This window comes from Colius striatus, chromosome 1, assembly GCF_028858725.1.
Source record: "Colius striatus isolate bColStr4 chromosome 1, bColStr4.1.hap1, whole genome shotgun sequence".
NCBI classification, from domain to species: Eukaryota; Metazoa; Chordata; class Aves; order Coliiformes; family Coliidae; genus Colius; species Colius striatus.
Window position 1 is genome coordinate 23,313,200 of NC_084759.1, and position 12,792 is coordinate 23,325,991.

A 12,792-nucleotide genomic window follows, 5' to 3' on the forward strand; every position below is an offset into this window, starting at 1 on the left:
GAAAAACAAAGTTTGAAGTTCAGGCTCATAGAAATGTGTCCAATCTGAAATAATATTTATCTAATGGAGAAACCTAGTATACTTTTACTGTATGTTTATATACTTAATTGTGTAATTCACATTGATTATCCCTATGTAACAATTCATGTAACTCCTCCTGTAACCAATCTTATTTAAAACATACACAGAAGAAAAGTGTAGCTTGTATTACCTCCAGCTCCATGTGTTTTTCTTCCTTGTCATGGTCCTTTAATTCGTTTCCAGAGTGATCATCACAGTCTTCTAAATGACACATCTGTTGATGTTTGGTAAGTTCATGTTTACTTTGCTTTCTTTCAGAAGCATTCCTTCTGTGAAGACCATTGAAAAATGTCTCATACAGTGGCAGTTCTGTAAACACATCATCATCTCTACCATCTGCTTCTTCCTCTTCAGATGAAAAATCTTCTGCTTCTCCCGCTTCACAAATACGGAGTTTAGTATTAACTTCACGTGATAAAAATTTGGAATCAGAAAATGTGATAGCACTTGGTTTGTGTTTTATCACTCTGATCTCGTGACTCCTTTCTGGTTTTTGCTCTGAATTTCTTTGTGTAAGGAGTGGCCATTCTGTGTGCAAGGGAAAGTTCAAAGGATCTTCCTTTGTCTTCTGTTGTGAAGAATAGAGTAACTCTTCACAAAAGTGCTGCTTTATCTCAGACTGATTCCTGACACTGACACACCCTGCAACTGTGCTAAGTTGCAAGGATGCCTCATTGTGGTCTAATAAGGATGACACAGACAGCAAACTCAACTCAGATTCCAGTAAAACATTCTGAAATTCAGATGGACTTGCCTGTTTTTCTATCTTTCTTTGGTACTCTTCATACTTTACTTCCTTTGGAGTTCCCAGGTGCTTAGTAGATGTAAGATAAGGTGAGTTCTGTTCTTCTTCATAGATCTTAGTTTCCATTCCAATGAGTTTCATCCATCAGAGATCAAAATGACTTCATTCTTGGTGTCCTTAAGAAACATAACTCCACATATGCAGCTAGGGAATGTCTTATTTTTCCAAAACCATGGTCACACGCTCTTTATTAATGTCTGGATTCTCATACAACACATCTGAATCCAGTCTTCTCCTGAAAAAAAAAAAGAAAAAAGATGGTAACATGCATGCATTGGAGTGCATCTGCAAAAGTAATCCTGAAATGTGAAATTTCCATATCAAATTTACTTCTAGATCTCTTAGAAAATATTTTATGTACGCAGATTAATTGAACTTAAAACAGAGAACCTTGACTTGTTTAACTCAGAGACTACAAAAGAACTGGCAGATGCAAAAATGGTTTTTAAATATTGACTTTATGATCATTATTGACACAGTGGTTCAGAATCATTCCAAGTGATGCTGGATACAGTGCTTGTAACAAAATCATATGTCTGTTCACTATATTTTTATTACCTGTTAAATCACTGAATGCTTTTGCATTGTTTTGATAAAGCTACTAAAATGTCACATGGAAGAGCAAGAAGCCAAAGTAATTGACAGAAAAGAAAGAATATTTCAATATAGGTAGAATTTTCTGTCTCTAAGCTCTGTGAATTGCCAGTGAAGCACATGCCCATTTCCAATAAGTTTGTAAAGCAAAAAGAAGAGGCTAAAAATAACAGAGAGCTTCAGTACTGCATCAGAGTTGGCAGTGTCTGGTTTAAATCAGTCTTAACTTGTGTGTTCACATCTAGGCTGTGCACCTCCAGTACATGGGAAGAAGGGAGCAGCTGAAGAACTGATCTTGCATCATTGAATAGCTTACATTCACCCATATATATAATTTACTTCTCTTGTGACAGATTGAATATTGATAGTATTTATTTTAATGATTGTTTCAGTACTCCATCTGTGAGAGAGCAAAGCAGAACAGAAGCTTTTCAAAATAAAAAGAGAAGCTTGAGCCTTTGATGTATTTGGCAAACCTGTCAGTGATGAGGAAGGCATGTCAGAAGGCAGCACTGTGATTGTCAAAGTGGGAAGGAAGCAAAGTAAGATGCTGGCATGTGATGTGGATCTCACTGCATGTGCCATAAACTGAGCAATGCACACCAGCTAGACTTATTTTAGTGCTGGTTAGTGTATATTTTAGTGTTACAGACATACATTGGGTAACAGAAAAAATACTATTACACAGAGAAAATTAATATTTATTATATATTACCTTTGTTATTTGAACTCCAGCTGTAAAAGGATGGATGGGATGAGTCTGCCTCCTGGCATGACTGCCTTTATCTAAAACTGTGGAGACTGTCTAGACAAAGATTGGTCATCCCGCTTTTAGAGGGACAAATAAAGACAAGAAGAATCTCAGCCCATAACTTTGTTACACAATAACGATAGATTACATTGTCTACGTGTGAATGAGAAACCTACTTTTGAAACCCTCATTTTCTCATAAGATTGAGGTTAGCCATCTACATAGAAGTGACTTAACTTTCAGGAGCGCTGAACACCCTTAGCTCTGTCTAACATTATGTATACTCACTGAGTACAATGGCTTTGAGAAGGAAAACATGTTCCCACATTTGCAGGGAATGATTGGAACAACTAACATGTCATATAATATTTTGTAGATTGTGGGCACAGTGGGAAAATGCTTCCTGCCATTCAGGTGGAATATTATTGTCTGTGCTTTCCTATGAGCTGTCACCTTTGTTTTTGAGTCCCTGGCTCCCAGTAACCTGCAAGAAGGCATGCTGCTAGCCCACACGACCCCACCATGCAAAGCCAGGTATAAGGAAAAAGATTTGCCTGTTCTAGAGGACTCCCTGAAAAGCACCAAAAAAAGCTTTGTCCTGTCTGTCCACACCAGCCTGTTGCCGTCAGGTCAAAGGATGGGTTGTGTTCATCAGCTGTTGCTGCTGGTGGCTGCCCTGTTTCTCACCTATTGGTAGTTCCAGAAGGAGCAGCCATGCTCAAATCGCCAGGTCTTTCCCAGCATCACACTTTCCAATTGTCATTGTAGAGTAGATTTAATTGGGACAGATCTTTAAGTCAAGTCCAACCACTAACCTAACACTTCCAAGCCCACCACTAAACCATGTCCCTCAGCACCTCATCTATGCATCTTTTAAAAATCTCCAGGGATACTGACTCCACCATCTCCCTGTGCAGCCTGTGTTAGTGTGACCACACTCTAAGTGAAAAAGTTCTTCCTAATGTCCAGTCTAAACCCTGTCCTGGCACAACTTGAGACCGTTTCCTCATGTCCTATCACTCGTTACTTGGGAGAAGAGACCAATCCCCACCTCACTACAACTCCCTTTCAGGTACCTGTAGAGTGTGATCATGTCTCCCCTCAGCCTCCTCTTCTCCAGACTAAACACCCCTAGTTTCCTGAGATGTTCCTCATCAGACTTGTTTTCCAGACTCTTCAACAGCTTCGTTGCCCATCTCTGGACATGCTCCAGCACCTCAATGTCCCTCTTGTAGTATAGGGCCTCAAATTGAACACCATACTTGAGATGCAGCCTCTCCAGTGCTGAGTACAGAGGGACAATCAGTTCCCTGGTCCTGCTGGCCACACTATTGGTGATACAAGCCAGGATGCCACTGGTTTTCTTGGCCACCTGGGCACACTGCTGGCTCACTTTCAGGCATCTGTCAACCAATATCACCAGATCCTTTTCCACTGGACAGCTTTCCAGTCACTCTGTTCCATGCCTGCAGTGTTGTATGCGATTGTTGTGACCCAAGTGCAGGACTCGACGTTGTTGAACCTCATACATCTGGCATCTGCCCATTGATCCAGCCTCTCCAGGTCCCTCTGAAGAGCCTTCCTGCTCTTCAGATGATCAACACCCCTAAAGAGAATGCTTTTCCTTCTCTATTTGAAATGATCCATTCTTGGCCTGTTCCGTGGACCCTTTTTAGTTCTGGTAATGCTGCCAAGCAGGCTCTGCTGTGATTACATCTGCAGGAATACACCTCTCTCTTCATAAGAACATACTTTTGCTGTAACAAAACCAAAATACATTAAAAAATGCTCCTGAAATTCTGCAGCAGGCAAACATGGGATAAGTGAATTATGTATTTTTTAGATGTAGTATTTTAGGATGATGCTTTAGACTCCAAAACATGAATTGTCATCACTGCAAAAACTGGATTTTTCCTTATCTCTGTATATTTCTAGCATCTAAAATCAGTACCCAGTTTATTTTAAAATTTTGCTAAGTTCTTTCTTTCAAATGAATTTTGGTTTCTACAGTACATAGAATAAAGTTGGTTTACAGTTTAGTTACAAAAGACGTGAAACAATTTTTCTGTTTATTAGATTTTCTTACTCCATTGGGTTATTCTTAATTTTTTCTGGGATCAGACTGGTACAAAGAAAGTACACAAAAGCAGACTCGTTTTGTGCAAGTATGGCAAGAAATCACTGAAGAGGAAGTGGTGAGAACTGAGAGTGTGAATTTACCCTTATTCATCCTGTAGAACGTATAGCTTTGTCCAACCTAGCATTGATTCAAAAAACCCTCAAACTCTTATATAAAATATCAAATTCCATATTTTGTAGAGAGTTACACGTAGACTCTTATAGCTTCTAAAAACTGAGCATTTTTGGCAAAGCTATGGATTTGGAAATCCTGCCCATAGCAAAATGTGTAACTCAGAGAAGTCTGAAAATTCAGAGCTAAATCTGTACATATTGTAAAAGTCCTGTAACATGGCCCTGCAAAATAATATAATACCACTATTTGGAATGTATGCACTTAGAAGTTATGTAAAATAATAATCTTTCTGGAAATGGTCTTCAAGGATTTCTAAATAGGGAAATTATTTACATATGCATACCTAATTCTAAATATCTACTGTAGCATTAGCTCTGTAAGTAGGTGCTAGTGTAGGTAAAGATGTAGAATAACAAAAGTTTCTTGGGCATATGTGTGTTTTTTTTCAACTAAAAAGGGAAATGTAGGGCTACCACAGGTAACTGGCAAAGCAAAACTGATTCTGAAACAGCTTAAGAAAGAGCACAAAAAAGCAAAACATGTTTTTTTTCCTTTAAGCTAGAATGTAATATGCATACATAGGGGTAGCATCTTCACCTTTTTATACACATGAGTTTAAAACTTTAAATCCAAATTTTATATATTAAGGAAAGGTTCTTACAAATCAGCAATAAATGAAGACAGATTTCTGATAGAGCTGGTGAAGTGCTATGGCAGGAAAGTTTTCATATGGTCTGGCACAAGCAAATGTGTTCGTTTTTGTGTATCATGCTCTATCGACTTGTTTCCCCTTTGCCCAAACAACCAAAATTTGTATTAAATCTCAACAAGGTTTGCATGAAGATCACTCAAAAAGTGCATAATAAGCTTAACCATCAAATAGGAGGCTTTTACAGAGACTTTAATATTCATAGACTCATTTCTATTTTCTTGAGTCAATACAAGAATCGTTTTCTGGGGCAAATGGTTATGCTTTATTTTAGGCAGTTACTTTAACAGCAAGTGACATAAACTATTCACACATTGCTTAAATTAGTGCATTTCAATAGCCATTATGTATTTTGGCATAACAGAGCATGTGGATGTGTGGCATTTTCTTACTTTAAATCCAATATAAATGTGAACTGCCTTAGCAAACTAGCAAATCAAGTCCTGATCTTGGCTGAAACAGTAGACCACTCATCTAAAATAATGAGTTTTTCCCCCTAAGTTGCAAACGAGTATTTCCCTTTCACGATGACTTTGCTTAATATTTCCTATTGACCTAAGCAATCTTCCCCTAAGAAATTAAGCAAACAAACCAAGAGAATGTGAGACACACAGACTAAGAGCAAATTAGGAGATTGTGGTGGTTTTTTTCCTGATAATAATTTTACCTGTTTTGCAAGGTAACCCCATATTTTTCAATTCAGTTAATTTCCATAAGCGTAACAACAGGAACTCAGTTAGTAGCCAAAAGATTCTCCAAGCGTTGAAGCAGAACAGAAAAAGAAGTGAGCAGATCCTTAACAAAAGACATTTCAGCTTGCTTGCTGCACAAGAACTCTGTCAACAGAAGTATGTGTGAGAATCCCTGGGGCAAAACCAGCCTTCTGCAAGCACTGGCCAAATTATTCAGAGAAAAAGACAGAAAAAAAAGGAGAGGGAATGAAAAAAACCCCTAAAAAGAGAGAGTGAGAGCATGCTTCACAGAAACAGCAGGAACTTCTAAAAATATAGTGTGACCTCATTCTTCACATTATGCCAGACCTTAACACTGTGCTTTGCTTTATCACCTGGAGCACCTGGAGTCAGGTTCCCACTGCACACACTCGAGTTTGGATGCTGTCAGGGTTTGAAAAGGCAGGCTGTGAAATTCCTTTTGATGTAGCATAAAGCCAGTATAAATAAATAGCAACATTAGATTTCCACGTCACTTTCAAATTCTAATTATTGCTTGCCTACATTTCTTCCAGACCTACATTCAGTGCCAAAGCTTCACAATTCTTCCCTTTTATATGTATCTTAATAGGATCATACCTTGCTGACAGGCTTCTGCATTCACTGCAAAGTAGAGCTATAGTGTAGGTTATTGGACATATGAGTTTCTGAGAGCGATTATAAATCAGTTATTTGCAAATCTAGCCTGGAAAGGAAAAGGATGAATTGTCACTGGAAATATGGAGTGAGAACATTCTGAGTTATGGTGTAATTTTGGGAGTGTTTTTCTATATTGCTTTTGATTAGACCAAACAGCAAAAATGGAAAAGCTGCAAAATCCTTCTACTCAGGTAATGGATCCTGCGTGCTCAGGAGAGCACGTTCTCAGGAGAGAACATTTTTCATCTTGAGATATCCAGGCACAGACATTTGGCAAAGATGCTGCCAAATCTACATCCCTCCTGGTTCATTTCAGTGAGTGAGGGAGGCAGCACCTAGATGCTGATTTCTTTTACACCTCATGCACCTGGTTGACATTGCTGAGTACTTTAAGAGTATTTTAGTCAGCAAAGAATTTGGCATATTTATGAACGAGATACTCAGCAAATGAAGCCACATATTGAGGCAACCATTTCACAGGAATTACTTTATATGACAGTTCAGTGAGGCTTGTCTCAACTTAGAAGTGTTTATTATCCCAGCACAGCTGTACTACCAAGCCTGTCCTTTAGCTTTGCCATGTCTGTCCCCACCTCTACCGTGGCAGAAGCTATTTTATATTGCCAAGGAGAATAAAATATCTTCTAAAATGCAATAAACTGCAATGATAAAGAGACACTTTGCTAATTTAACTGTGCTTACATTCATGCTTGTCTTAGATGCAACCATTAGTCACAGATGTGCTGTTTTCCAAACACCATCTTAACTAATGCAGCTATGTCAGCAATTTATTTACAGATGGACCTACTTGCAATATATAAGAGGGAAAGACTAATTTCCAGGAGGAATCATTGGCACATTTTGTACTATTAGCTGAGCCTGAGGTTGAGTTTAGTTAAGGCATTAATATTCTGCCAGTGTGTTGACACAATCCTGTTTCAGTCTAAACCAACATTCTATACATTACTGTCATTGTCACGTATCACCCCCTATTTGCTTTAATTGCAAATAGGACAAGAAAATACCCTTTCTAATACAACTATTGCAGTTTCTAAGAACTTAGATCCATGAACAATGTTCAATCCCAGTTAGTTTACTTGAAGTAGTCCTTGATTTTGCAAATCATTCTTCTCTGTGCAGCCCATGAATCATGTGATCATGGTCCTGAGCAAAATCAAACAGCAGGAATGGGTAAGCACTAGTAAAGCAAAGGACTAGACATGGTTCTTTGCCTTGGAAAAGTCTTATACTTCTTGCACACCTGACTGCATCCTCTCAAAACAGGACTCAGAAAGAGTTGGATGTGAACAGAGAATTGAGGGGGTATGTCTTTCAGCACGTCTCTGAGAATATGAATGAAATCTCTAAAGAATAAGATCTGGCTTTTGTTCAGCCACTAGACTTCTTTTAGCATTGTGTTTGGTGTGGTGCTTTTGTATTCCTTGCTCTGTCTCATGTGTTTTCTCTTGCACCTATGAAACGCAGCATCAAGCTCATGATGAGATATTGGCCAGGGGCTGATTGACTGCATGCTTTTAGTAGGCAATTTTGAGTGACTTAAGATTACACTCTAAACTACCTGAGAAATTAAACCTGATATAAAGTTGCTGAAAATGTTAACACTTACAGGAAAGAAGGGGTGAAAGTGAGGCTTGTGTGCATATGCATTTATCTAAAATCTTTGGTACTAAATGAAAACCAGATTTTTTGGTACATATTGCCCTGGAATACTTTGGCTTTGCTTTTATATGAATGATGCAATCAGCATGAAGCTGGAAGAGCAGCTAGTCATACACAGACATTGTTCTTGATCACAGGCTGCAGAATGAACCAGCATCTAATAAATATTTATAAAATAACACTGGATAAACCACACTGGAGGAGGGAGGATGGTGAAGTCCATCTCCTTTTAGGCTGAGGGTCTTGGCATTGGTAACATCTTAGTTCTTTACTATTTTTAAGCTCATGAAAGAGAAACTATATAAGGCAACCACTTCTCACCCTGCCAGTTAGTTAAATAACAAGCAGCACGGTTTTGTTTTTCCTGTTTAGCTTGTCTGTTGTATATCAGCATTAAATTGTCCTTCACAACAGCCTGCAAGTGGCCACCAAAACTGCATGCATCCTTCTGAGAAATCTGAATCTGTGATACCAGCAGCTGAAGGCACTGGACAAAAGCAGTTATTTCGCACTGCAGAGGGGCAGAGGCTGGTATGGTCTGTGTTTATTGTATGGTTCACAATTCCTTAAAATGAAAGGACTTAAGTTCATAGAATCACAGAATGGTAGATGTTGGAAGGGACCTTTAGAGATCATTTAGACTAACAACCCCCTGCAGAAGCAGGTCTACCTAGATCACGTCACATGGGAACGTGTCCAGACAGGTTTTGAAGATCCTCAAAGGAGGAGACTCCACACCCTCCCTGGGCAGCCTGTGCCAGGGCTCCCTCACCCTCATAGTGAAATAGATTTTTTTCCTTATGTTTAAGTGGAACTTTTTGTGTTCCAGCTTCATCCCATTACCCCTTGGCCTGTCACTAAATATAACTAAATAATATAACTAAATATAACTAAATATAAATATAACAGAAAAAAAGGATGTCTCAACCTGCTGACATCCACCATTTAGATATTTGTAAATATTACTGAGATCCCTTCTCAATCTCCTCTTAACAACCCCAGTTCCTGCAGCCTTTCCTCCCTCAACCTGCTGGCCACACTCTTCTTGATGCATCCCAGGATGCCATTGGCCTTCTTGGCCACGAGGGCACATTGCTGGCTCATGTTCAGTTTATTATCAACCAGCACTCCCATGTCTCTCTCTGCAGAGCTGCTCTCCAGCAGGTCAATCCCCAGCCTATACTGGTGCATAGGGTTGTTCTTCCTCAGCTACAGGGCTCTGCACTTGTCCTTGTTGAACCTCACGACGTTCCTCTCTGCTCAACTCTCAAGCTGGTCGAGATCCCACTGAATGGCAGCACAGCCTTCTGGGGAATCAGCCAGTCCTCCCAGTTTGGTATCATCAGAGAACTTGCTGAGGGTACACTCTGTCCCCTCATCCAGGTCATTGATGAAGATATTGAACAAGACTGGCCCCAGAACCAATCCCTGTGGAACTCCACTGGCCACAGGCCTCCAACTCATTTCAGCTCCATTGATCACCACCCTCTGGGCTCTGTCATTCAGCCAGTTCTTGATCCACCTCACTGTCCCCTCATCCAACCCACACTGTCTGAGCTTTCTGATGAGGATGTTGTGCTGAAGTCAAGGTAGATGACATATGCTGCTGTGTGGATGTTGTAGGACAGTAGGGTATCCCAAAAGGCACTGCCAGGAGCCCCTAAGTAGACACTTATTTAGGCAAATAAATTGTACCTTCAGTTTACTTAATAGGCTACTCAAAGTATTGAACTTCAGGCACCAAGTTTTGGTCACTGTGATTCTTAAATAAGAGCTTCAACTTCTCATTTGCCTATACAAAATACCCATGTTCTCAATGTGTGCATCTAAATTCATCTGTCATAAGTGTATTGCTTCAAAAAAAAAGTATGTATGACTCTCCCGGTTAAGTACAGAAGCTCTTGTAGGAAGCCAAATTGATCAAAGATTATGAGAAATAATTTTTTTGTCTCTTGTGTAAGGACTTGTATCTGTGCTGCCATACATTAGTATGGAATATTTCAAGACTAAATCAGAATGTTCTCAGAAAACAAACAAGAACAAGCATTTTAGTGCCACGTGTATTAAATCACTTTGTGGCATTTCAGCTTCCCAGATTTGTACTCCTATCAGTCTTACAAAGTTTCTGTGGGGTTTGGCAACATGCTACATTTCTCAGTTGAATTACGATGCTTAATGCAAGACTGGTAAACAGCTCAAATAGGCAGGGCTTTGATTTATGAACTGCATCAGTATGGTAATGAGGATGTAGGCTGGGCAATTAGTTTTAAGTTGTATAAGCTCACACTAGCTCTTGATATTATGGGTACAAAGGTTTGTCAGAACACCTCTCAGTTCAGTATTTCAGAATCCTCTTGTGTCTTGATATCTATTAGACCAGAACTACAGCAAATTAAAACTTCTACTACACCTTCTGAATTGAATATCACTAAACCATTTGTATGAAAATGTCATCAGTAAATAGATGCATCCATTTAAAATGCTACTTTGCATGCTTTCTCTTTTTCAATCCAGGGTGGGCTTTGGACTCCAGCCATGTCTTTATCACCTTCTCTAATTGGTGTCTGTAATGAATGTTAAAGAAACAGGACTCCTGCAAAAAATGCCTATTACTACAGAGGCCATGCTGGAGGGCAGACTACACCTCTCAAGACTTGCTGGATGCCTGAGATATAAATGGCAGCAAAGAAGGACTGTGTCAGCTGCAATGGAGAGAAATTAATTGAGAGAGACCAAAAGTTATTTTTGAGGAACCTCCTGTGAAACTGTATGTGCCAGAAGGCCAAGGCAAATCCTGCTCAATCAGTCTTGGTCAAGCAGGTTTTTTTTGGTAAATGAACTTTTCCCTCAAAACCAACACATTTTTTATGTGAAAAAAAAATCTGTTGGGACCTATTTAGTTCTTTTGAGTAATCTATTTAAATTTTCAGAGGTTTCAGAAATAGAATCAAATGTAAATGTAAATGTATGGAGAGACAGAGGTAGAGATATAAATATAAAAACATAAAAATAAATATAGACACATAAGTATAAATATAACATGCTCTGATGAGTACTTCAGGATTTTCAATCTTTATCTTTCTTGGTTACCCATTTAAATATTTTAAAAGTTTATTATTAAGTATTAATAATTTATTTTTTATTTATTAAGTATTCAGTTAATTTGAAAGAAACTCACTTTTTTTTTAATTCTTCTTTTTTTGAAGGGTAAGTTTATGGGGTTTTTCTCCTAGGCAAACTCAAAACACTCAGCAATATTTAATGCCAGCTGCTTTAGAGATGTCCAAAGTTTTATTTATGTACAGAAGGGTTTCTTAAGCCAAGGTGCATATTTGAGACTTGAATATCTATTTTGAACAAATTTCCTGTTTGTCTTTCTGCTTTTCAGTTGTTTCTTCTCCTCCGTTTTGAGATCTTTGGTCTTCAAGCTCTGCCTGGACATGTACCTATGCAACCTGCTCTAGGTGAACCTGCTTCTGCAGGGGGGTTGGACTAGATCATCTCTAAAGGTCCCTTCCAACCCCTACCATTCTATGATTTTATGATCTTTCAATAACTACACTCATCTGTTTTTCAGTTACAGTTCTTAAATTCCAGATTTCTACTTGGTGAGATTTCTCGTTGCATTTGCTAAATTAAAGAAACTTACGGTATCAGATGATCTCTTCCCCATAGAAGGAGCCATTCTGGAATTTTATCAAATAGGAGCTGTCCCTTTTGTGGAATAAAGCAGCAAGCAACCACCAATTGTGAAAAGCTGTCCAATTCACTAGTGGATGCTGCTGGAAATTTTAAAGAGTCTACTATATCTGAAACATAGTCCACAAAGAATCAATGAGTTGGATACTTTTTTCCAGAAAGCAATTTGGAGTAGAAAAAAATACATCTGAAACTCTCATTTTATATCCAGACTTAAAGGTATATGAAGGAAAAGTGCAGGAAATTTATTTCTTAACTTGTATAGTTTTCCTTTCCTACATAAGCCACTCCTTTCAAATTTTTAATAAATAAAAGCAAAAGATAAGTAGAAATCTTAATCAAAGGGGATGTCCATTGCCTGGCAGGTTGAAGCTCACACAGACCATGAAATTCAATTATCTGATTCCCATGGAAACAGTATTGATGCAAATTCTGTTACAGAGCACTTTAAACAAACACAATGGTTATTTCCAGCTTCTATGCAGTACACAAACATTCAATCAAACGGTCAATGGCAACCTCTCTCTAGGCAAGGGCCTCTGAAAACCAATCCAATATATTAACGTCTGAGATAGATCGTGTCTTTCATCCTCTTTTTTACATGTGCAAAGTGTTTTAAAATAAGAGAGATTTTCTTTCCTTCAGAGTGCTGCAGATAAGTCACTAATTCTAGTATCAGAGAGGACTGAAATTAGTTGGATTTTTTTCCTTGCTATAAGAAAAAACCTAGTTGCCTAAGTTTCAATCTTCATTCATAAAAATGCCAGCATGTTCATTTGTGCTTTTCATGGAAACTCTGCCTGTACCAACATAGTATGACTTTCAGATCTGTCAGCAAATAAGTTTTTC

The 12,792-nt window shown here is 38.6% G+C and overlaps 1 protein-coding gene across 7 annotated transcripts in view; it reads right to left on the reverse strand.

Annotated features, from left to right (window-relative positions):
• STARD13 (StAR related lipid transfer domain containing 13) overlaps positions 1 to 12,792 on the reverse strand; it is a 298,693-nt gene that overhangs the window by 250,478 nt on the left and 35,423 nt on the right. For all 7 annotated transcript variants that reach the window (XM_061993647.1, XM_061993616.1, XM_061993630.1 and 4 more), the window contains one exon: positions 212 to 1,121. In XM_061993647.1, coding sequence (XP_061849631.1) covers positions 212 to 967 — 756 coding nt within the window. In that variant the 5' untranslated portion in view covers positions 968 to 1,121. The remainder of the gene's footprint in view (positions 1 to 211; positions 1,122 to 12,792) is intronic.